The 21,038-nt window shown below is 34.7% G+C and overlaps 2 protein-coding genes across 8 annotated transcripts in view; one reads left to right on the forward strand and one right to left on the reverse strand.

Annotated features, from left to right (window-relative positions):
* The window catches only part of LOC136813397 (nuclear envelope integral membrane protein 1b-like), a 351,044-nt gene that overhangs the window by 93,387 nt on the left and 236,619 nt on the right, over positions 1–21,038 (reverse strand). The window lies entirely within an intron of this gene.
* The window catches only part of LOC136813381 (TNF receptor-associated factor 4-like), a 20,874-nt gene continuing 5,813 nt past the window's right edge, over positions 5,978–21,038 (forward strand). The window contains exons 1-4 of one of the 7 annotated variants that reach the window (XM_067069892.1): positions 5,978–6,057; positions 11,054–11,236; positions 13,774–13,825; positions 16,427–16,531. In XM_067069892.1, coding sequence (XP_066925993.1) covers positions 11,073–11,236; positions 13,774–13,825; positions 16,427–16,531 — 321 coding nt within the window. In that variant the 5' untranslated portion in view covers positions 5,978–6,057; positions 11,054–11,072. Of the gene's footprint in view, positions 6,058–11,038; positions 11,237–11,638; positions 11,756–12,281; positions 12,330–13,295; positions 13,373–13,773; positions 13,826–15,657; positions 15,742–16,426; positions 16,532–20,567; positions 20,824–21,038 lie in introns of those variants that run through there. The other 6 variants (XM_067069893.1, XM_067069894.1, XM_067069896.1 and 3 more) reach the window with 6 other exon arrangements.

Consider the following 21,038-nt stretch of genomic DNA (forward strand, 5'->3'; position numbering starts at 1 on the left):
TTCCGACGAAATCTTATTACCACAAATGATTTGGAAGCGCTCTAAATTAGGTTGGAAGAGTAAAGATTTAACTCTGAGTTTTAAGACTTAGGAGCTTAGGATCTCAGGATCCAAAAGTTCAAAAATGGACCAATAGGGCTCAGAATATAGCCTGGAAGTCTATAAACCCCTCCCGAATTGAAATACTCGAATAAAGTTATCAATTAGCCCAAAAGTGACTCGCCCAAACTCCAAGTTTCGAAAAACGAGGAAATAAACTAAATTCTCAATATATCTTCACCATGATTGCAGTTAACAGTATTTACTCACTCACTCGTTGGGTGTTGGTTGACCTTTTAAGGTCTTTAACTTTCAATGCAGTGATTTTTTATAGAAAATAATTGCATATCAGAAATCGAGAGGCTTCAAAGTACTTTTGTAGACTGAAGATTTTTGATCAAAGTTTTGATCATATTTTCATATTTGAATCTTTCGGTACACGTTTTTTATAAGATCAAACGGTATAACAACATAAGGCTTCGATGACCAAAATATTTAGAATAAGCTAAGAACATTTTAAGGTTATGTGGACCCTAAAACACTTATTTTCTTAGAAAAATTGACAAAAACACTCATACGTAGTGAAAATAAGAACATGTTAAGAACATTGTTAGGCTTCAAACTCAGAAAGTTAAGAACATCAAAAGGCTTCAAAAACTTTTGATGTTCTTATAAACAAACGCGTGGTTAGTAAAAAAAGGAAATAAAAAAGGCCTAAAAATTTATCGGTAAAGTTTCTCATGAAAATCATCGTAAATTTTTATTTGTTAATTTAAACATTAAAAAACGACTTAGAAAAATAAACAAATTAAAGGAACTTCAAAGCAGCCTATCAGTGCTCCCTTTTGCAATGGATTAATTATCAATTTAATTGGCTTTCCTAATTGGAACATGAATGCTTAATTGGTAATGTAATTGAGGAGATTATTTTCAACTTTTATACCGTCCGTACTACGTTGAATGTATTTTTATGTGAAGAGAAGTAGTGAGTGTACTGGATATTTTTGTCCTGGCATGAGAAGTAGGGTAAGATCATCATTGTATTTTTAAATAAGAGCCTGTAAGTAATATGGACATCTGTGTATTTTTTGCCCCCGCAGGAGCGTAGCGACGAGGAGGCACTTATAGTTTCACGCATAGATATTGGACTGGAATCTCGAAATTTTGTTGCGCGTTTGTTTTGTCGCCGAAGCATCCCCGTAGTTAGTCTCTTCCGTAAATGTTCGGTTTTTTTCCGAGACGGTAGTATACATATTTTCATATTACGTTATATGGTATTATCATTATTACATATTACAATTTTAGTTTAGATTTAGGTTTGAAAAGCTGAAGCGAGTGTTATAAATGCAAATCAAAACAGTGTATGATATAACACAAACTACAATATTACTTGTGCAAATCAAAACAAACAAAATGGCAGACTGGTTATGATGATGATGATGAGCTGATTCATTGACTAGAAAAAGTGTTTTTTATGTCAAATTTTGTTTCTTGTCTTTGAAACTCCTGAATACTAACTACTGTAATTTAGTCAGAAGTTCACTTCAGCAATGATTTCAATTCTTTTTCCAGAATCTTTAAAGAAATTTGCTTAAGTTTTCAAATGTACATTTGATATTTTTGTTCAAACTCTAATTAATTTTTTCTGTCATTTTATTGATAACTACCTTTATTGTTTATAGGGCTTCTTGAGCTTTAAATACCATCATATGGTCGTAACTCGAGAAAGTCCTTCTTAACTTAGTAAAACAACCGGCAAAGTACAAAAAAGATGAATGTACGCATAATGTAAAGTTGAATCCAAACGTGGTTGACTTTTTCTTTTGGTCTTCAAAATAATTTTTTACTCGTTAAACTTTACATGCACACGTTAAACTTTTTCATGCAGTTGTGATAGCCTAAATAACTTACGCTCCAGTGGTTTGGTGAAATAGCTCCAAATTCTGGCTTTCTAAGTTAGGAGAGACCTTCCCGAAGGCATTTAACGGTGGTTAGACTAGGTACACAGACAGTCATACAGAAACACCATAAAAAAGGCAAAGTATATCGCTAGCTATAAACTCAAAAAGTCTAGCTTCCTGAAGGCACGTCTCTTCATTGTCTGCGCTGCGATCAGCTTGGAGAAAAGATTGCATCATGAAAAAGGACTATGCACTTGAAAAGTAATTTAGGCGCATTTTAACTTTTCTCGACTGTATGTCTGAATGAACCACAATGGCATTCCTTTACTTTTCTTTTGACCAACAACATAAAAGATTTTGCTTGAGAAGTGCAATCACAGCGTACGCTAGTGTAGCCCGGGCCTTAACTAGGATAAGTGAGTTTCTATTTCACCCAACTTAAGATGGCGCAGAACTTTTTGATAAATTTTATACGCAGTATCCTCTTGACTATTGTTTATTAGGCAAAGTAGCAATAAAGAAATGTTGAAATATAGCAGCCAATGAAAAAAAAAAAACAAGCTATTTCTGATTGGTTACCTTGTGGATTTATTCACTGCGTATGTCCATATATTTTGCCTACAATCTAAGATGTCTGCGACATTATTAGAAAAGGTCTATTTAGTGAATAATAATCATGACATATATCGTTATAAGAAAGAAACTAGGAGAAAAAACAAACAAACAGGAGATGTGAAAATCAGTAAGATAATGATACCATGACTTTTTAAATATATTTTTGAGAGGCTTTTCCAGCTTTTCCTTAAATTTTATTAAGCTATCAAGCTGCATGAATTCTTCAAGTATGTATTTTTTTATAATGGAATATGATTTTTTTTCAAGCAAACGCCTCAATCAATCAATAAATCAACCAATCAGTCAATAATTAAATCAATCCAATTATTCCTGATTATTTTTTTTTTTAATGTTTAATCTTTAAAGCATTAAAGCTTTATAAGTGCATGACATGATCTTTATGTGGGGGCATTTAGTGAAAGCTATGACTAGTTTAAAGATTTCCATAGTGTATGCTATGATAATAATCAGATATTTTGTTTGTCCTTAAGATAATTTTCTTTTATCGGCGATCCAAAAAATATCTGCAATCTGATTGGTTAAAAAGAGTACAATATATCTTGTATTTTACATGTAAAAATATAAATTAACGAAAAGATGTTGTTGCATTGTACGGTAGCAGCAATCTAACGTCACTTTGCTACAAAATTGCCCTGCGCTTTTTTTCAACACAAAAATTGCATTTTTTGGGTCACCGATAAACCAGTTATCAGACCTTCGCTCGTACAATATGGAAGTATTTTACTCGTTCCAGATTTTCCGTATATTTTCCTCGCCTAAAGGCTCGGAAAATATTGTACGGAAAAATCTCGGAACTCGTAAAATATTTCTCATATTGTACTCGCAACTGTCCGATAACTATTACATATTTTTGCCTTGACCATTATGAAGTGATCACCACGCTGCTGTTTTATTCTGTATATCTCGATAACAAGTCTTTGCGATAACGAACTTTCGAAGCAATTTGAAACTTTTTGACTTTTAATATGATCTTATTAGAGTGGATGTGCAATCTTTTGTTAGGGTCGTTGGTTGTCTAAATCAGGTCTTATCATCCCTTATCTACTGTTAACCATCACAAAAAACCAGCTCAAATTGCCTAAACATGAACATTTTAAAATGGTCGTAACTTCGGAACTACCTTTCCTGTTATATTCAAACTTTAAGAAGCTATTTTGATATATTGTATAACACTGAATACATTACATTAGTTATATATAAAATACATAAATTATCCCAAAAATGAGAAAATAGCAAGGACCAAGACCTGTGAAAGAAAGCAATAAAAAGCCTAAAAAACGCGAAATAAAAAGAACAAACCAAAAAGATACCCAAAAAAACGCAGATGTTCTGCGTCCAACAGCAATCAAACTAAATTAGATGTTACAAATCAAATTTGTGATTTCAGCATCTGCTGTCGTGTTATTGAAAGTGTCTCTGGTGCCTCCATGACCTAGAACCTCTCAAACACACCACAGCTGACTGAATCAAACTAAATGAAATTTTTCTCTTTACATAAAAATAAGTATCTGAAAATTCACATTTATTTTTTTCACACAACAGTTCACTTAGGCGAGCGTAAAATCGTTTGGTCTCTTTGCTCAAGCCACCATTTGAAGAGAAAACCAGTGGGGTGAATGTCCTATTCTCCTGTTCTAGAATGCGGTTGACCATTTTCGCTTCTTATTTTTCTCCATGAGCCTCGTCACACTAGAAAGATTTTGGCTGCAATAACTTCTAGCAAAGGGGGAAAACACCCACACGTCAAGAAATGCCTTCTATCGTCGCTGCTAAAATCCTCTCAGTGAGATATCAGTCCGGAGATCAAGAAGATCAATGTCAAATCAATTTTGGAGAACTGGTTCCTTCTCCACGTCTTTGCAAACTATAGACGTTAAGTTTGCGGTAATGTTCACCAACTCATTGTGACGCATGTGGATAAAGACACTGAACTTCAAATTACGCAGTTCGCTGGGGGAGATGGGGAGATTTCAAACTTTGACACATGGTAGGTATTGACAACTTTTGGAGTCACTCAAAACCGAATCTAAGAAAATATTAGTTAAAAAACGGTAGCAGTAAAAAGGAGTTAGAGTTAAAACCCCCTCTTATGACGTCACAATTTATATGACGTCACATTTTTTGTATTGTAGCTCGGGTTTTTCGCGCCTCGTTCGATTCAAGATTTTTTTCTTATTCCTAGAAGTTTTTTTTCATGATAGAGAACCAATTTCAATGGCTATATCAATAACAAACGAGATGGTAGAATCTCCTCCCCCTGAGAAAATCTTTGGGGTTAATCTGGTTATGATTTACATGCCTCCTTGTAGTCCCTTGAATGATCCTATTTCATAGGATTCCAGCATTTGTTACATGCTATTTTCTATTCCTCGTTCTATTCAATTTAAAGGGAAAATGTGCAAACCTGTCCCAGAAAGACTTTGGAAAAAAATCGACTATTAGCATTCAATCGAATTGGGAATTCAAGAACTCTTTCCTATTCTATTGTTGTTGCCTTTGCAAATCTTATAATCTCGATTCTCAAAGAGTGCTCAAAATTGATTACTGCAATGACGTAGAGAAAATCATGTAAAAAAAATACAAATCCTTTGAAAATAGGCTAATTTGCAAAAATTGTTCAAATGGATTGGCCGGTGAATCCCTTTAATTTTGTGAATGTTTGCGTAAAAAATGTTTTCTTGGGTACGATTCTCATCTCTATCTTTGTTATCACATTAAATTAAAGACTTGAGATGGTTAGATGTCAAATTTTTGACGCTGTTACTAAGGTATTCCCAAGAGGTATATTTCGGAATTTATCTGATATTCCGATGGCAGATTGGCTGCCGCTAAAGCTCTAAAGGTAGTGGGCCAATTTCCCATCGGAGACGCATGATAAGTCGGCCTTTATTGATGTGCCGCATCCCCAGTCAGGTTCAACAGCCCTTTCACGTAAACCCTTAAAAAAATCCGGTTGGACCCGCCAATCCCCGAAAACGAGGACTGGGTTACCAGACCTCCCGCTGCAAAATCCTTGACGCAGTCTTGCAAAATTCCATAATCTAAACCTTCCAGATGTTGAAAATTTTCCCGACCTTCAGAGCTTTAACGTGTCGGTTGAAAATTTCACCGGTGCCAGATAATTTCGGAATCGGCAAAAAGATATTCGAAGTTCGTGGAATGACATCTTGAATTTCAAAGGGATTTTTGGTGGCGGAATTTTGGTCCTTTTTTAGACGCGGTTTGACGAAAATGAGAGTAAAAAATTGGCGAGATTCCGGAATCGGGTACCCCCTGTTTTTTTTTTTGAGAAATGAAAACGAAAGTATACAAAATAAAAATATAGACACATTTGTGAAGCAATATCAAAGTTTTCGTGAGGGATTGTTTGAAGTTAAAATGGTAGACAAAGCTATCAGCTTCAGAGGCCACGAATTTGCCTTAGCACGTGGGTGAGTCAAAGGGGATGGAAATCATCACACATCAGATCATGCTGGAGCAGGTGAGTTATTATTTCAATTCCTTTTAATCCAATGTGTAATGTGTATTCGTCTCTCAACGAAATGCGGCCAAGGATATACTTTGTCCATGTCCTGAAATTTTTCTCCTTAAGATACACGTTTTTGGTGGTTCTTGATTTTTTTTAGTTTTGGTGGTTTAGCTATATTCAGTCAGGACCTCTTTGGTCTTTTTTAACATTAGTTTGGATAGAATAAAAACATACCTGATCAACACAATCAAACCTTCTGTCTTGCGTTTACTCTTTCCTTCCCAACTTTCGTTTTTGCTTATGTAGGTTTTAAGACCCACAAGTAATGAACCTCTTATAGCTTTATCTGAATAAATCTGGTTGAAAACCTTTTGTCAGGTTTCATTCCGTACGTTTTTTATCCACGTTGTGAACCGGTTTCCCCGATTTCCCGATAATTAAAAATTGGAACTTTCCCGTGGGCGTGATTGGGCGTACCACCATCGCGAAATATTTTTCATGAAAATTTACCGTATTCTAACGCTAATATAATCTAGATAGGGAACAAATATTAAATTTGATTTTTTTTTCTCGTATTTCTAAATTTCAAGATAAAAAGAACTATCTACGAATTATTATTATTAACGGGCGTTGAATCGACATTGACATATTTAATGATGTCATAATCAATGCCGTGCATATTTTGTCAGCGCCGTGCATATTTTGTCAACATCCTTTTCATTGGATAAATACCACTAAAATATACAAGATAAGTAAACATAAATTTATCGCCCGCGAACACAGCTTAGCTAAGCACACCTCTCTTATTCATTATCTAAGAATTGAAGCGGGCATCCAAATCTGTTCATCCTTTTTTTAAATCAATCAGGAATTATCAGGGAAACAAGTAAAAAAAACTGCATCCATCCAGATACCCTATTTCCTTTCGACGTCAAGGTGAAAACAAGACTTAGCGCTGACCACGGCACCGGAAAATTCTCGACCCACATGGAAACAAATGGCTGTCGCTATTTAGGCTAGTCGTAATTAAGCTGGTTCATCTTTTCAATTGCGGTTTTTTAGTAAACCCAGGGTAAGATTAGGCTACAATCCATCACAATATGCTTTATTTGAAAATCTACAGGCCGTCTGGAATTTCGATAAATAGAAGAAATTGCGATTTTTTAACAAGATTGCGGATTTTTCCATTTAAGCACCATACACCATCTGAAAGCTAAGGATTTCAGCTTTCTATTGGTGAAATTTGTTTTTAGCTATTATTTCCAGCTCATTAGCGATAAGCTAAAGTTTAACAGTCATCGGGCCGATTTTCAGACCGCCATTCTTGGCGCGATTTTGGTGCTTCCGAAAATTATTTGGCGTGGTGTAAGGAGGCAATTTTTTGAAAAGGTGATTTTTTTGTGTTTTGAAAATGGAATAACTTTGGGAATATATACTTAACCAATTCTAATAAACGACCCCTAATTTTTCTCACAAAGGTAAGGACTTTCAAATAAAATTAGCTTGGTTTCTAAAAATTGAGGGAAAAATTTTGGCCTGTCCACCCTAACAAAGTGCCGTAAAAAATCATTGAATAAAAGAAGAACTTAAAGTCTAAAATATTTTCATTTTGAAGAATAGGTGCAAAAAAGTTTCATTTTTCATTACATTTATCGAAATGGGGGATTTGGAGAATTTTCTATGTTTAGTTTTTTGCACAAACCCCTGTAACTATGGGCAAGCACTCCGTTGCTAAGATATTGGCTTGAAATCGAAAATGAAGCCACTCAAAACGAAAGTAAACTCGGCCCTTACTCGAGATCTTACTACATATAAAAATACGGAGGAAGGAAATAAGGAGAAACTTTGCAATAGATGCTTTGGCCAACGTGACAGTCTTTTTAATAACTAATTACTCCACATACATTGGCAGTTGACAGTTGGGTGTTTAAGATAAAAGCGGTAATTATCGCTCTTTTTGGCAATTATTGCCGAAAACGGCAATTTTTTCATCTGCAAAATATGTTGTCCTTATTAGTGTTTGAAAATTGTAAATTGCATCAAGGAAAAGGTTTTTCAGATTTTTAAAAGTGATTTTTTCAATTTTTCGTTGCTCAATAACATGAAAAGTTCTAAAAGCATCAATGCCGAAACACAGCCAGAAATAAAATGCAAAACCCCCGTTGTAAGTTTGTTTACATATGACTCGATTTTGCTATCTGTATTTCCGACAAAAAACCAGTTGAAAACAAAACTGAATGAGGCACAGTGCTCCTATTTATTGCGAGGGTGTCAAATACCACGTGTTCAATAATAAAATCAACTTTACTTTTCTGCTGATTTAGCATTTTATTGTTGAAAAAATTAGAAGCAATTTTTTCAACCGGCTCTTCCAGAAAAAAATTCATATAAAAGGGAGTGGACGACAGGAATTTTCAGATAAAAAAAGCACTCGGAAATCCAGTCAATTTTTCAAAGTGCTTCGGAAATTCCACATAATTTGTCTAAAGTTTGAAAAAAGTATCGGAAATTCCAGATTTTTCCACCAAAAAATTGATTTTGTATTGGAAAGTTTTAATTACTTTTGTATTGGACATCCAAGAATTTCAAAAAATATTTTGTCTCGGAATTCCGCTGTCGTCCACCCCCTGTAACAAACTTTAACTGGAAGAGCCCATTACTTTCCCTCACCCAATAAAAACATGATAAATTATCATGTCTCTAGGTAACTGCTGTGGAGTAATTAGTTATTCGAAAGACCGTCACCAACCTTGTTTCCTGTGTATTATCAGCTTTCTTATTGTTTACTGATAGCGCTAGATAATACCCTGGCATTGGCTGGTTTTCGAACGCGTAAGATTACGTAATTCAAAAACAAAACGTCAGATTTCATTTGTTCCTGGATTTTGAAACCATTGCATTGTAGTGTAACTTTGCAACGTCAAAATTTTTTATGACGTATTGTTTCGAGAAGTTCCCTCTCTGAGAGGGGGAACTCGCATCAGCCAACACCAGGGTATTCTCTGGGCCAATCAGTAGCGTAAATAAAGCCTAGGATACACAGGCACGAGGTCGGACCGTTGCATCCCCCTCTTAGAGGGGGAACTTCTCAAAACAATACCTCAAAAAAAATTCTGACGTTACAAAGTTACACCGCAATGCAACGGCTTCAAAAACGAAGAAAAAATTAAATCTGACGTTTTGTTTTTGGATTACGTAATATTACACGTTAGAAAACCAGCCAATGCCAGGTATTATCTAGCGCTATCAGTAAACAATAAGAAAGCTGATAATACACAGGAAACGAGGTTGTCAAATTAGCTAAATTATGACGTTTTATAAAAGGGCAAATTATGACGTCACTTAACTCTAACTAGATTTTTAATTTTCATAAAAGAATTTTCGAGTTGAAATTAGCTGGAATTTTCTTTTTCACAAAAAGTTTTCAAGTTAGCTTGTTTTTCTTTCACAAAAATATTTTTTATGAGTTAGCTAACTCGGAGTTTTTTTTGAACATCAGTTTTCGAGTTAGCTATCTTGAACTTTTTTGTAGAAATTAACTTTTGTTTGAAACTAAACTGACTGCTCATATTGCATCTTATTTCATAGCCAGGTTATCCAGACTCAAAATTTTAAAACAAAAATCTTACCATAGACACTAGCGCAACTAAAAAAGATTGATACAGATTATGCTATTCGTATTCAGGTGTGAACTCTTGTAGACAGAATCTTTGGAAACCTGTAACCAGCTAACTAGCAACTTTTAAAGGACTGACACTTCATGTATCATCAGAAGAGAATGCGCAACGTTTGTGGGACTACCTCTTCTGAACTGCAAACCACCAGCCTCATCACTGACGCTGGTTGATTGTGTTTAGCCAAGCAACATCATCTCTTTTTAGCCATATTAATTGGTGTGCTTTCTCAACAGTTTCTTCTTTGATTGCTTTTCTGGTACTTGTAAAGGGTCATAAAATGTGGTAATTTTGGAAAAGCTAAAACTAAAATTGGAAAAATAGTTTCTCAAGGGGTCGCAAAACGTTGTATTTCAATCTAATTCTTGTCTAATATATAAGATGATGCTGATTGCTATTCAAACATATGTTCTTACTACTTAACAACCATGTAGAAATACAGCGATTTTTCCATTCAAATGTCTTGAAATACATTTCGAAAATTCCGGGTCTTTCTTTGGAGAAAAAGGTTTCAAACAAAATTTCTTGTGTCTTGAACTTAAAAACTAATTTAAATGTATAAGAGTTGGTAGGCAATCTAGACTCCAGCTTCCATCCAAAACAAACTAGAATTGGTGTCAGAGTAAAGTGACTTTTAAGTTTTTCAAAGTTTGATTTTTATCGCTCTTGTTGTTTATCAAAGAAAATGATTGAAATAGATCTATTGTCGATTTCATGAATAGGTTTCATGACTCAAAGTAATTAATGAAATCATCAAAATAGAAAAACATTCGAACGTTCGATTATGGAAGTGTTTTGTGGATGTGAATCGTTCTACTATTTACATAATTCATGTTTTGTTTTTGCTCCTAGGTATATAATAAATTATATACTTAATAGGTTTTCGTTGGTTATTGGATTTATTACATCGCCTCGGGTTAATAAATCTCAATAACCAACGAAAACCTATTGAATATGTGCTTAATATGAAGGCTTTTATAGTTTGTTATTGCCAACGTACGTTGCTGTTATCACTCGCCGCTGCGTTTTATAACCTCATACCCCACTGTGCTCATATTTCTGTAAATCTGTTGTTTTGAGATGAAAATTGGTTGTAAATATATACATGACCTTTTGATAAAAAAGCATTTCTGACTTCTTTTCAAAAACTGTTAAATCTTTGTGATATTAGTTTAGAGTACATTATAGATCAGAATTTTTTGTTTAGTTTTGGAACATTTATTACTATTGGTTTTTGACCTGTTTTGTATATTATCTGGTTGTGTCGCATGTCATAGTAATTTAACAGGTTAAACATTTTCATGCCAATATTCTTTTAGCTTTTCTTTTTTCAGCTAAAACAAGAAATAAAAGATGTCATCTTTATCTCTTCAAATGGGTGAAAACAATCTGAAGCGTGCAAGTTTTTACGATGGCTTGTTCAACTGTCCAGTCTGTCTGAAGATCTTTAGAAGTCCCATCTTACAGACCAAATGTGGCCATCGATTTTGCCAATGTTGCTTGCAAAATGTTTTACAGTAAGTTAAAGTCTAGTATCCATGGGCTACTTTGGCCCTATTTTATGAAATTTTGCCATACATTTTGATTTGTGGTCGGAGTGGTTTTTTCATTTAGATGGAAAGAAAAAACAAATTTTAGTTTTGGGCCAACCTCCTAAGGACTCATTATCAGATTTTGACGAAATCCTTTAGTCGTCGTGGATAAAAACGATAATTCTTTAAAATGATTTCAAATCAGATTATTCAATATAGTTACAAAATGTGATTGATGAACAAGCTTGATTGTTTCTACTTCTAATTTTATAACGAAAATTAGGATAAGCAAATCCTATGGTTTTACTATAAGATTGTATGGTTGATAACATTGATGTTTATCAGTGAGTTTGTTTCGACCTGTTTGTCTTAATGAGAAAGTGTGTGAGAGATTTCATCCTTGAGTACGCTTATACTCGATGCTTTGTTCATAAACATGAGAAGCATCATTGATCGAAAACGTGCTTTGCTCAAGTCATCAAACTCATTCAACCGAAAATACAAGTAAGCTTTTTTCAAGTACTTTTGCCAGTTGTCCGTGTATAGTACAAGCAAATTAAAAGAGATCTCGTGGTAAAAACCTGAAATCAAGTTCAATCACAAACTTTTTTCAGTATCGTGTTTTTTATTTTATTTGCTAACTGACGTCCTTTGAACTTTCTTGCTTGGCTGGTGCACTTTTCAATTTTCTTTGTTTTCTCCTTTGAACTAAACCAGCGTACTCAGTCAAGACATGCTCCCTTTAAGAAGAATAATAATTAGTGGGTTGTGCGGTTTAGATTAATTACTCCTCCTCTTCATCGTTTTTGGTCAATGCCAACCGAGAAGATGATTGAAACTTGCATGTAATGACGATGATCGTCATTTTGATGTGGAGTTTTCTGTATGATGCACTTCCTAGGAAATGTCAAACATGACGTAAACAGGTTTCGATAACAAATTAAAAAGTTATGGGCGATTTTCATTTAATGTTGATCTTGGGCATTGCTTGGATGGTCTAACATAGTGCATGTTTTCTGTGCAAGTTTTCTGTGTGTTCTTATGATCAGATAAGAATGTTTAGTGTTTTTAAAAAGAGGTGAGAATCACTACTCTACTTCTCCTCTACTTCTTTCTTTTTGGCTTCTTTGCTTTCGTGGAAATCGAGTAACAAGTTGTAATGACTTGTGATTGGATCAATGCTAAGGTTGAGCTCACAAAGCAGTGCACGTACTTTAAAAAGAAATCTTTACAAGTTTGAAAAAATTCCATATCATTGGTGTCTAATGCATTATCACATCTTGCTAGATCCTATTTTTGGAAATATTTTATTGTATATTCGAGTGATTGTGTGAACTAGCATTGGTAGTGGCTTAGTAAATGTGAAATCGGAATATCACTTCACTTTTCAAAACTCCTACACTTTTCCGTGAAAAACTTCCTCATTAGAGTAGTGACGCTAAGTCCGTTGCGTGATAAAGGTGATGAAAGTCGAGGGAGGTTGTGGAAATATCAAATATACTAAACTTTAGAAACTTTGATACCAAAAGTATTCAAACTTATTTCTCCTAGTCTTAAAGCAAAATAGCTGATTTCTTTCTAAACGCTTGTAATCAGTAAAACTTTGTATTTGAATTTTGATCAAATTATTTAATAAAGCCACTTGAGACAACTGTTTTTGATCTCCAGTCATCCGGTCGTCGAGGTTGGAGTCCATAAATATCGCTGGATGAATTGTTCATTTGATTTGTTGATCAAAATAGTTCATTTCCCTTTTGTTGTGATGACAGATTGTCGTCTAATCTCTTTCTAAAAGAATAGGGAAAGGTACTAATAAGATCTGCTAATAGTTCACTTCCTTCCGTATTTTGAAAAACTTTACTGACGACTTTCAAGTTCCATTACATTTAAATGTGTGAGATTGTGCTCTAAGGTGTTTGGATGAGAAAGATTGTTGTGGTTATCGTGATTTCGTGTCTTTGAAGATTGTCGCATTACAGAGGTGTTTCTTTTATTGAACTCACCGATACGAATTGAGAAGACCTTGCTTCAAGGAGCCATTTATGTTTCTGAACTAACAATGTCTTCATCGAGGCCTTCAGCAAGTCGTTTTTCAAGGTCCAAAAGCAAAAGACATGGTTGGTAAGGATTTCGATACTCCAAGAGATTATTTTGTCAGCAACTTTGAAAACTAAAAAAAGCCTTCTGTTTTACGCACCTCTGCTGGGTATATGGTCAGATGAAATGATCAAAAGATAAACTTTGATGGGATTGTGGTCATACTTAATTTCATCATTTTAATCGCAAATTGGCTTTGATGTTTTTAGATATTTGTAGATGTGCTTTTTCCTAGCCATCGTGTAAACGGCATATGCAAGGCATAAAATATTTTGCTTTCCATTGGGACATCAAAGTCATATTGGTTTTCGTTTTAGAAATGTTTGATTTCTGAATCGGTTATTTTGACTAATGGAAAACCTTCAAAATTAAAAAACTATATTGTGATGCATTGCTTTAAACATATTTTTCTTTAATTTTCACAGGATTCAACCATCAAGATGTCCAGTCGACGGTGAGGCCCTTGACACAAACAAGGTAATCGTTTTCTAATCATCCATCGGTCTGCTGTTGGATGTTTTTTTGCCACTACTATCATACCTTGGTAGTTTTTGAGCGAAAAATGTCAAAGCATCTGATTATTCAATCAACCTGTTAACTTACTGCATTTTTCGAGACGACCGAAATGTGCAAATCTCACTTTAATTACTCTAAGTCACTACTCTTAACGTCTAAGTCACTGAAACTACTTTTTGAAATTTTCTCGAAATATCGAATTGTTCGAGCATGGTATCGATTTTTCTCACCACTAACGTCATTCAGACGCTATGTCCAAGACCCCTCCCCCACACCGGGAGCGTCCGCCACCAAAAATCGATGAAATCATGATTTATCATGTTTTTTCTTTTCAAGTTTTACGCTTTTTCTTAAGTATTTTCCAGTAAGTAAAAAAAGAACATCCGAAAAACAAACAAACAAATCAATCACTCCTTTCTTAACTCTTCAAACCTACCTATATCTTTTTTTACACGAACAAATTATCAATCTTTTTTTTGAAAATTTCGAGAAAATGACGACAAAACTATGCTCAGCTAGGGTAGTTAGCAATTTAATCATCCTCGAAAATCGATGCTTATGATGGGTTTTCTTAGCGTCACTGCCTCTGACCTCCTCGCGTCATTGTGACGTTAAAGTCGCAAACATCGATATGTGAGTGACCCCTAAGACAGACTAAAAAGATAAAATTATGTCACAAAAGTTCAACATTTCCTTTAAATGTACACACAGTAAATATTGTAGTTCAAAAGGTGTAGAGTGCGTTGAGTATAGTGCTTTGCGCAAGCTAGTAATAGTGAGATGTTAATAAGACGAGAGTCTTTTTAAAGCAACAGATCCGATAGTTTATCCCATGCTAAGTCTACTGGTGCCATCTCAAGATTTAATCTTGTTACAATCAGAGAACTGTTTTGAACGACAATTGGAAGCGGATTTTACACAAAAATGATTGATGTTGCAATCTTAAGGTCTATGTAATAGAAAAGGTTGCTCTCTATGAAGTAGCTATCATCATTTGATTTTTGGCTACTGCACTTTAAATACCAATTCCATCCAAACTATTTATCATGTTTTCTCTTTGATATCTCAAGATGCACTTTCTTTAAATTCTTTTACATACGCAGGTTACACGATAAAGTTGAGAAATTTCAACCCTAAAAACAGCGGGAGGATTTACGGTGGTAGTTTTTTCTTTTTGGTTTCCCACCGCGCGACTTTTGGCATGCTGAGATTGTTTGCACTGATAGCGGAAGGCGGAGAGTTTATGTAAACCTATCCATTTCTGTAAATAACTTTTACACAGTAGTTTTGAAGTGAGAAGTCTGACTGATAGATGTGTGCGTTGACAGGTTAAACCTCGCACACTACTAACGTTTTTATTAGAATCATAGGTGATCTGGGCTGTGTATAAAGATGCTCTCGTCTTTAGAACTTTTCCGTTTGAATTAGCATCATGTTTATTTTTCGAGAGTACATTTGTTAGTTTTACTGTGATAGAACTGCGATATTCTGGTCCTTGCATATACATTGTTCTCATTTCCCACTTGTTACAGAATGTTCATAGTTCTTATAAAAGTATTCCAGCGACAACAAAGAAGCTTGTTTCATTTCTCATCCTTCTCTATTTTCACCTGATTTGTGGCAACCGAGGAAAAATGTTGGAAAAATAGAACACGACAGAACGCGATCGACAAATTAAGAACGGAAATCTTTTCTCATTATGAGCGTCAAAAATGATGATGGCTTGTTAAAAACACATCATCCTTTTCTTTCACCCTAATTAAGAGTTTATTTTTATTCTGCACATTGTAAAAGCTACTAAGAAATGCTTGTTGCTGTTTAGTTAACGCAGACGTACATCGAGTTGAAACGAGATGTCATTGCTTCGAATCAGAAAGGTTTGGCTTATTTCTCATCCATAATTTCAAGGCGTATTCCCTTCATTAGTCTGATTAGTCAATTCAGAGAACCAAAATAAATGTTTTCTTGTTGGGAAATAATAGAGAGTGCTTTTCTTCCATATTTTTTCTTCAGTATTTATTTGTTTGAATAAAGTTCATACACATCATGAAGTTTGAAATGAGTTTTTGATGTTAATACCTTGTGTGTTGGATCGTGTCTTATTCACGAGGCAGTGCGTTACCTGAGTATCGTGGGAAGACTTCAGTCTTTTTAGAGGTGCTTCTGTATTTAGATAAGCTTATGTAAACATCAGCAGCTTAAGAAAGTTTGTTTCTATAATAAAAGCATCCACCCTTAAGCAGTTTAGTCAGGCGATGCTTTCTTTTGTTTGTTTTTTGGATAGTTATGAGAATCATTTTTGATGCAACCGGTTTTATTTTTCCTGTTCTTTACCAACACCCTTTCTCCAACACCACCCAACAATTTTTAAGAATTAGTTTCGGAATAACCAAACATCAGTTTGATCAATTCTTGTGTGGTCCGACTATATTCTCCTTTTCTGCGAGAAGTTACCGGACTGGTGAGCAAGGCTACGAACTCAGTATCATGTTGATCCAATTCAACCTTTTTTTCCCTTTGTAACAAACAGAAAAATCTGTAAACTCGTCTTTCTTCTCGTAGATTTTCACGGACACAGCGTTCCAGAAGCAGATAGAGGATGTGAAGATTATTTGTTGTTATTCATCGCATGGATGTTCATGGGAAGGAACCATACAATCTCTTACCGTAAGTCTCTTCATGTTCTTAAGACAGTCCATTGGAAGGCTTTAAAGACACTTTCATTTATCTATCTGCTAGACATCATCTTGACCCTTGACCAACCTCACGCCAGAACTGCGAAAATAAAGACTTTTTGAAATGTTAACGTAAACCCTTAGCAACCAAAATATAGACGATGCATCGAAAATATTGACCACGAAAAATTCTTTTTCGCAGCCGGGGAAATTTCTTTTTGTTGAACAATTAGAATCGTTTTGAAATCTTTGCAAACGACGAGCAGGTGGATTAGTTTTGGTGGACAGGATATTAAGAGTAATTACAAGTGGAAGGTGGTTTTCGCTCAACGAAATGTTTGGAATTGGCTGCATTTCTTTGGTTTCCTTCACACTCGATTACTGTTCGTCTCCATCGTGATAAGTACCTTCATTTCCTGTAAATGTAATCTTTCGATTGTCTTTTGAATTTCAAGTGAGAATTTTAACATTGCGATGGTGGAATCTTTACTTCGAACTTCTAATAAAATAAGATGACTCATTGAAAACTGGTGGAAGGTCATGTGGCAATAACATCATATACAATTTGTGTTTATCGTGCATTGTTACACAAACTAACAAACAAGCTGTAGTGTGTTTTGCTTTACGAGAGATGGAAGAAGGCCGCGCCAAGTGAATCCAATTTTCAAGAGTTTGGTTAATTTTTGTTTTCCCACAAAATATACTTCTCTACAATTTTCTCACGGACAAGAAAATTTTGCTTTGCTATCGTTATTTAAGCCATCAAAATTACCTTATGTCGGAGAGGCCTTGTTAATTTGAGGCAACTCATCTTTTCCTTCACCGATATTTGATTTTCGATTGAGATTACCCAAATAAGAAAAGGGGTTGAACGCACGACGCAATGGGATTACTTGTAGCATGGTAATTGTAAGTTAAGTTCAACCTCTTCTTAGTGTAGTTGGCTTAGGAGTTGAACGAGTGCCAAGATTTCAAATCTATTTCCTTTTTGTGAAAAGTTTCTCTCCTCTCACGAAAATACGACACTTTTCAAATACAGCAAAAGTAACTTGTTTAAATCGTTGTATTCTCAAAATCATTCTTCAATCTGATTTCCATTTCTGTTCATCCAGTCAGTTTGTTGTGGCTGAGATTCTCTACTCTTACCTTTACATTGATCATGTTTTTGAATCAGAAGAAAAAAGAATTTATCTGAGTAACCATTTATATTAATAACGGATCGGTCACCTAGCAATTAGTAATGATGAGAATTGATGGTCATTGATTGGAAGTGGTCTTTACAAAACTCCTGCTGTTCTTAATCAATTCCATCTGCAATGATGGTGAAGGGAAATAAGGAAAAGTGAAAAATAGAATCTTTTCATGATCTATTAGTTCAAGAGTGTAATGTTACTCTTTCTGTTGTTAATCATCAGTGTCAATTGAAATTGCTGTAGTAGAGGCTGCGTGTATTTTGAATTGTGTGAGTCATGGGGAATTAGCTTTAGGTCTCAATTCGGATTAATACACAGTGATTTTATCCTTTCGTGTATCTCATTTCGTCAGCAAAGTTCATTGAGTTCATGAAAAATTGTAAAAAGCTAAATTTGCGTGTAGTTGCGTGTTAAAGACTATTTGTTACACGAGAGACATGCAAGTGACGTGGAATTTCGAATGGGATTTGATTTCTAGTATTTTTCACTTTAAAAAGCCACCAGCTTATAGGCCATTTCACAGTCGAAATGAATCATGGGTAATCAGGACTGATTGCGTCCTCGTAATAACGGCGTCCCGTTGACTAGACTCAAAAACATCCAAAATTTTAGACCAATGGAAAGTCGTTATATACATAAGCGGTGGTACGGTGGTATTACCCATGATTTCTTTCAGCTCTGAAATGGCCTATGTGGTTTTTATATATAAGAACAAACTATATAAGAACATAAGTCTTCGATGGCCAAAATATTAAGAACAAGTTAAGAACATTTTAAGGCTTTGCAGACTCCCAAACTAACTACCGATGTTTAAGCTTCCTTAAACATCGGTATGATTATTGAATTGAATGGACAAAAATACTCACAAAATGGTGAAAATAAGAACATGTTAAGAACATTTTTAGGCTTGAAACTCAAAAAGTTAAGAAGATCTAAAGGCTTATATAAAAAGCCTTATAAAAAAACGTGTATGCGTAAATTTAAGTTTTTTTCTTCAAATTAAGCGCACTTGTTAACAGATAAAGCAGGATAAAGTGGCACGCGGATATTTTTACCCTGATGAATGAAAGGCTGTCAACAAAAACACCAGAACTTCCTGTGGTGAATTCGAAACGAACTGTTGACATTTTTCTTGCCCTCTTCACAGCGCATGGATGGTGCTCTTTGATGATAGTCCTCCTTTAAACAAGTGGTTTACGCTTTCTAAAGGGTGCTCTTTACCAAAAATCATGATTTTTCTGAACTAAGATAGATTACCTCACAGGTGTTTATTATGCTTTTGGAGCTTGGTTTGAATTTTTTCAACTTTGTTTTTCGGTATCATTAACAAAGCATAACTTTCCTGAAAATTCTTCCGGTCATAAGTTTGTAAGCCGATTATATCATTAATTTGAGAAATTTCATATATCTTATTTTCTTATATCAACTCTTTTGTTAAATTGTTAAACATGGTCATTTTTTTCGGGGAAATTGTGCACCCCTAAGTAAGCAATGATGTATATTGTAACTATGGGATTCAGGTCGTTAACAACAAACGCATCGAAAAGGGGGGAAATGGTAGCATTCTTTCGAGCTGAAGAATAACAAAACACTTGAAGACTTCAAAAGATTTGAAATATAAAGTACACTTGATTACAATGTCTCGCAACGTCATTTGGTCTCCTCTTTACGACGTCTTGATAGAAGTTCAGTCAGTTCTCATTGTTCGTTTGCATTCAGTTTACTTGTGGGCTGCTTGCAGATGGATGGGTTTATTTTATTTGTTTCTGTATGAAACGTGATTTTTTTAACATTGATTATTTTTTTATGGTTCGCTTTCATTTTACGCTAAGCTTAATAAATTGAGTTGAATAATGTATAATACACCGTCTTGTGTGCATACCACGAGTGACTTACTATAGGTATTTGTATTCACAAATGTCAAGCTCGCTTTCTGTTGCTTGTGGTCGGATATCCTTATCTTTCATGGTAAGATCAAGAATGTCAGCTCGCGAAGGAAATGCTTTTTGCACTGAGTAACCAAAACGTCAGCAAATGCGATTTGAATTTTGACAGGTTTTTTGACCGCATAAAACCTCAGTGTTAACACATTGCTCAAACACTCCTCGAGATTGGTTCGTAGGCGTTCAAAGAATGTTTCTCTCTCTTATTTTTAGAGTTAGTTGTAAAGGTCTAAACCCATGAGGCTACAGATATATCGAAGAGCAGCGCTGATTATTAAGCAACGATAATAAAACATAGATTGATTACAGGTCCCTGTAATGGTTATTGTATTCTAAAGATTATTTGAAATTTTGAAATTTTGAAATACATTCATTGAAAGGGAAGATTTTGATGGAAGAGTTCTGATTGGTGCAATTGATAAGCCCTAATGTGTGCGATATCTGATGCAATTGGAAACCTAGCTCTGAGAATTTACACAAGATATTTTACAAAGGGGATGGGGAGGAGCTCTAGGACCTGTAATGTGTTTGTTTATGGATTAAGACGCGCTACATCATGAAGAGATCACTTGAAATAGATTTCTGACCTTTCTTAATGAACTCTATTTGTTACTTGAGCTGTCGATGAATATTATTCGTAGTCTTTACTTGAGGATCAGCTCACAGTGGCTTTAAAATGACCTTTTTATCTTACTTTCATTATGTGGCATGACTTAAAAAAACGAGTTCTAGTTCCTTCCCGAACCTGTATGAACTGGTCTTTTATACTTTTTCTGAATGCTATTTTGAAAAAAACCTCTACGCATCAGTTTATAATCCTTTTTAATAGAATCAAACGGATTAAGGCAACGGCGACATTTGAATTGCTTTCAACTCTCTCTTGCTCTCGTTTATTATATACACTCAATGACAGAAAACCCTGTTCCTTTTTCTTGAAACTTTTTCAAAAAAATAACGGACGACTTGAGATGATTTTTGAATGATTTTTGAATTTTTATAAATACTTGGGTGGTTTTAACTGACGAGTAATGGTTTGAGGAGTTAAGTACACACCGTAATTGCGATTAAGAATACGATTTTAAAAAGCTTTTTGAATGCTGGAGTGTGTTATGAGTAATACCAGTAGCATTGATATGTGCACCTTGATGGTAAGGTTTGATAGCCTCATTTTTGCTCACTACTCTTGCATTATCCGCTATATCCATTCGACACCTTTTAAGAAATTTTCTTAATTTGCATTTTCAGAAGGGAACATATTTATTAGAGGGTTTGATTTTATATCAGAATTTACTTATCATTTCACTCAATGCTCTATTAACCTTCTCAAAGTATATACACTGAATCTTCAAAAATGAAATTAAAA

The sequence above is a fragment of the Clytia hemisphaerica genome, unplaced genomic scaffold, assembly GCF_902728285.1.
Source record: "Clytia hemisphaerica strain Z4C2 unplaced genomic scaffold, Clytia hemisphaerica genome assembly, whole genome shotgun sequence".
Taxonomy (NCBI): Eukaryota; Metazoa; Cnidaria; class Hydrozoa; order Leptothecata; family Clytiidae; genus Clytia; species Clytia hemisphaerica.